At 39.8% G+C, this 5,086-nt stretch overlaps 1 protein-coding gene across 1 annotated transcript in view; it reads left to right on the top strand.

Moving 5' to 3' along the window:
* Positions 1-1,572: 1,572 nt before the first annotated feature.
* The window catches only part of LOC110104719 (ATP-dependent Clp protease proteolytic subunit 5, chloroplastic), a 30,908-nt gene continuing 27,394 nt past the window's right edge, over positions 1,573-5,086 (top strand). The window contains exons 1-4 of the mRNA XM_020833947.2: positions 1,573-1,821; positions 1,931-2,014; positions 2,109-2,226; positions 2,312-2,356. Of these exons, the coding sequence (XP_020689606.1) occupies positions 1,676-1,821; positions 1,931-2,014; positions 2,109-2,226; positions 2,312-2,356 (393 nt within the window). The 5' untranslated portion in view covers positions 1,573-1,675. The remainder of the gene's footprint in view (positions 1,822-1,930; positions 2,015-2,108; positions 2,227-2,311; positions 2,357-5,086) is intronic.

Raw genomic sequence — 5,086 nt, forward strand, 5'->3', positions numbered from 1 at the left:
CATCCAATCTTACTTGATTAGTCGATATATATCATTTATCAGGGGCGGAACCACCTAGTGCCTCCGGGGGGGGGCAATTTAATCCCTAAAAAAATTAAAAATTTGTTTATTACATAGACATTTATTTCCCCTCCATCTTGTTTTTACTCTTTATTATAGGAGTTTTTAGGCAATTGCCCCCCTAAAAAAATTAATAATTTGTTTATTACATAGACATTTAGGAAATTTGTTCCCCTCCATCTTGTTTTTACTCTTTATTATAGGAGTTTTTAGGCAATTTCCCCCCTAAAAAAAATAAAATACTATGTTCTTTAGGTGATTGCCCTCCTAACAGAATTAAACACATTGTGTAGAGGTGTTATTTATAAATTTGCCCCCCTAACAATCAAGGCTGGTTCCGCCCCTGCCATCTATAGTGATCATTATTGACTGTGAAGTTTATCTATGTTCATCACTAAAGATATATATCCTTTAGCACATTAGGAAAATCCATTTTGTCTTTGGAGAATGTAAGCGGCCTTATTGAAATCAGCTATTTCTTAGTTGACTTCACAATTGTATTGAACTTCCTACATAGAGAATTAGAATATGGAAGTGGCTGGCTTGGAGAGTAAGAAATTCAATATTATTTGCACGATGATAGCTCTAAAGAAATTCTTGAACTGGGAAGCAAAAGCCTTGAACTGGGAAGCAAAAGCCTTGCTTAAATTGATCTATGTAACAACAGTTTCCGACCTTAAAAATTCTGTGAGGGGATTTGCATTTGATGGAAGTTGGACCTTCAAGGTATCATATGTAAGACCTACAGATTCGTGCACCATTGCACTTGTTCTGCCTATTCTAATCAAAGGAAATTCATTGAATTTCTGCATTTGAATTCATTTACATGTGTTTGAGAATGTTTTGTATGCATGTGTTTTGAAGTGGGTCTCGAGGATCTGTGTGCATATTTGTGAAATTTGAATTTTTTTTTCTCCTTGGGCATCGTGAAGTTGAGCTTTCTAAAATTTTGAAAATTAATTCAGCAAGGCAGAGTTGGGATGGTACTGTTGCGGTGCTGTTTGCTCTTTAAGTGAGTGTTGTAGCATGCAAGATTGCATGCCACAACACTTAATTCTAATTTTAAATACTTTATGTTCTGATATATGAAGTACTTATTTATTTATTTTCTCAGTATTGGTATTTACATTTTTTTATATCTAAAATTTCTATTTTGCTCAGTACAATAATTTATCATATTATTTAAAAAATTATGTAAAATGTTCAATAAATGATAATTGAAATTTTAGTTTGGCAATTGCGACCTGCTGAGTTGTGTTGGCTTACGGCTTATCTGTATTATATTTCAAGGTTTGCGAAAGAGAAAGAGCTCATTGAGTAGCTGAGTCAGGATCTAATATGTCCAAGTCTGTGTAGTTTTTTTTTACAGTCGTGTGTTATTCAAATTGTTTCTTTTCTATTCCGATATGTAGCCATGCATTGTCGTGTATTTGCTGTCTATATATTTGGTGAGAAATGAAAATAAATTTTGTGGATGAGTTATTTTCTATATACTTGAATTTGTAATTTAGAGTTAAATTTGTAATTCCTAATATCCAAAAATTGGGCTTACAGCGACGGAAATCTACAATCGGAACAAGGATAGCCAGCCCAAGAGGAAGGCTGACAGAAAACAATGGCGGCTTCTTCCTTCACCTCGTCAGCGACCACGGCTCTCAAGCTTGCGGATTCTCCAGTCTCGGTCTCTCCCTCCACGGCTCATCCACTCAAAACCCTCATTCTTACCCACCAAAACCCCCTCCTTCATTCACTTTCTTCCAAGTACTCATTTCCTCCTTTTTCCTCCCCCTTTTCCATTTTATTTTTGTCCTGCCATTTCTCATCGCAGTTTTCTATTTCGTTATTGCACGATTCATGGAAACCTACTAAGGAGACGGAGCTCGCCTAAGGCAATCTACTCGAACCGCTCCCGGACTTCTAATCAGGATAGCAGGAAGGGGATTTGGTCGATTCGGTTGGTTTCCTCCCTGTCTTTTCTTATTCATTTTCGCTGAATCATGGCGTTTCTCTTCTGATATGGAAAAATATCATCTTTGATCGAGATGTAGAGATGATTTGTTAGTGCCATCTTCTCCTTACTTCCCTGTGGAGTCTCAGGGCGGACAAGGTCCACCGCCAATGGTGCAGGAGAGGTTTCAGAGTGTTATTAGTCAGCTATTCCAGCATGTATGATCTGTGTTTGCTCGAGCGTGATTATTATCTGGCTTTCTGATGATCAAGATCTTAAGTTTAAGTTTTGTTTCCCTTGTAGAGAATTATACGCTGTGGCGGTGCGGTCGATGATGACATGGCCAATATAATTGTAGCACAGCTTCTTTATCTTGATGCAGTGGATCCTAAGAAGGTATTTTCATGTATTTTCCTTATTCTGTAGCTTTTTTTTTGTCTGAATCACTCTTTTTTATCCTGTATTCCACCTCAAGCTTGAACTTCAAGGTAGTCTTAATGGCTTCCCAAGTTGTCATTTTGGGCGTGTTTACAATGTTATCATATATTTACATTCTGTCTTGTGAATGTCATTAAGGTTTATTATCTATTGTGCTTAATAGGACATTGTCATGTATGTGAACTCTCCTGGAGGATCAGTAACAGCTGGTAAGTTGTTTCCTCATCTTCCTGTAATAAGTTTGATCCACACATTAACTATTGGTTAATTTGCACACTCAAATAATTCATGGTTCTTATTAGGTATGGCAATTTTCGATACAATGAGGCATATTCGTCCGAATGTTTCCACTGTATGTGTTGGATTAGCAGCCAGGTATCCAATTTATGGTCTTATCTCTTGTATGGTAGCTTCATACCAACATGTAGTCTTACATATTCTTGCAACAAGTCATTTGAGTGAACATAGATGCATAAAATTAAGAGATTCATACTGTCATACATGCAAGTATTCATTTGCATTGGAAGAGCATAAATTGAAGAAAGTAATTGGCTTTATATTTCAAGAGTGCTCAGCATTTTTATTCTGAGCTGAAATTTTTCTACCAAAACTAAGATTTATCCTATGATTTTTGTTTAAACCTACCTGACTCTTTAGTGCATCGTGTATGGTACGTGCAAACTATATTTTAAATTGGATGTGTTGTGTTGTATTTTAGTCCAACTTTAGCAATTTTATTCCGTTGGGCTATCTTAGAGGTGCGAGTTTTCTGTAAAGTTGGGGAAAAGGAAATAATATTCAGTTGTTTTTTCCTCCAAAATTTGTTCTCTTTCTTCTCTCCCTCTCTCCCTCTACATTCAAGAAGGACATCTTCCTCCAAGATCCCAAAAAACTGGTATCAGAGCTAGGTGGAGGTGGAGGAAGCTTCTTGTAGTCAAGAAAGAAAGATGAGGTAGGGCTGCTGGTGTCGCACGCAAGAGGAACTGGGGTGTAGTCATGCAAGTCACATGGACCTTGGCTGTGCAATCGCAGTCGCAGTCGGACAACATGAGCACAAGCATTAGGCGGACTTGCAGGGCCGGGGGTGGACATGCAGGGCATGTGGTGGACAGGAGCCGCCTGAGCGGTTTCACACGGAAGGAGAGGAGCATGCAGACGAAGATGGGCTAGGAGCAAGAAATCACGGACACACGCGGTCGAACACTCACAGGTAGACCCGTGCGTACACGCGCGTGGTACAAACACAAGGTACGGGGCTGGGCGGATGCGCTGTGCAGGCATGTGGGAGCCATACGTGGGAAGGCGTGCAGTACACGTGGGATCACTCGGGGCGTTGGGTGCACCGTTCACGATAGATGAGCGGGGCACGCACATCTCTTAGGGCTTAGTGCGTGGGGCGCGATAAGGTGTGGGGTGCAGGGCGCAAGGCGAGGCTTGGTGCGTGCGGTGTAGTTGGGTTGCATGGGAGCTTGGAGCGGGTGTAAGAGTCGCAACTGTTGCGTAGGATGCATGGTGGTAGGACATGGGTGTTCACACATGTTGGTCATGTTCAGGAGCCGCGTGCTGACGACGGAGTCGGACTAGAGGTCTGGGTCATAGATGGGAGGCTCGCATAAGGGAAAGGCTTGGGCGGTTTGGTCAGAACACCTGATTCATGTGGGATTCAGAGCATGGAAATGAGAGTTAACCAAAGTGATGGTCCGATGGAGGTTTATTTTGTCATAACATTGTAAAATTGGACTAAGGTGATGATTTTTGTATTTTGGTCCAACTTTAAGAATTTTGTTCCTTTGGTCTATCTTAACAACTTGATTGTGTTATAAATAGAGGTTTGAGTATTTTGCAAAGTTGGGGAAAATGAAATAATATTTAGTTGTTTTTCCCTGCAATATATGTTCTCTCTCTTCCCTCCCTCTCTCCCTCTACATTCAAGAAGGACATCTTCCTCCAAGATCCCAACATGTTGAAATTTGGTATTGGAATCAACCTACGTAGAGTATATTGGTAGTCTTGTACCAACTATTAGACACAGTGTACAACACTTCTTTCAAAGCATCTGTGGTCAATCTTTACGTTCCATACAAGAAATTTAGCTACAAGTGTTGTTTTTAGTTGTATACATCTTATTTCAAATTTTCATTATCGATAAACTATTGATTGGTGAACTTAGTTGATATGGATGGATATCAGACCCGCAGATTTTGAATCCGATGCTGACGAGGATGAGTACAACAACAACAACAACAACATCAATCCTTTATCCCACTAATTTCTTAAAGGATTAATGTCATTATTGTTCGACAAGTTTTACTCTGGCTATCGACTACCTATCGCAACCCTCCACTTTTCTCATCCATGACTTGGGACCTGGCAACGACAGTGTTGACGAGGATGAGCATGTAAAAAAAAGGGGAGGAGTATGCAACCCTTTTTCACCAACCCTACATGCCAAAGGGTGTTGCACTAAGTTCCAATAACAAAAGCTATGGTTTTTTAATCACTGATAGATTACTGAGGTTAGGAGGATCACTTGGTTTTCAATTTGAGTGTGGAAGGAAAAATATGAAGAGACCTTTGTAGGGTTTCTAGTTGTCCTCTTATGATAGGGAACCTTGATCTTGAGGTTTTCTTATATACCAC

The sequence above is a fragment of the Dendrobium catenatum genome, unplaced genomic scaffold, assembly GCF_001605985.2.
Source record: "Dendrobium catenatum unplaced genomic scaffold, ASM160598v2 fragScaff_scaffold_133, whole genome shotgun sequence".
In the NCBI taxonomy this organism is placed as follows: Eukaryota; Viridiplantae; Streptophyta; class Magnoliopsida; order Asparagales; family Orchidaceae; genus Dendrobium; species Dendrobium catenatum.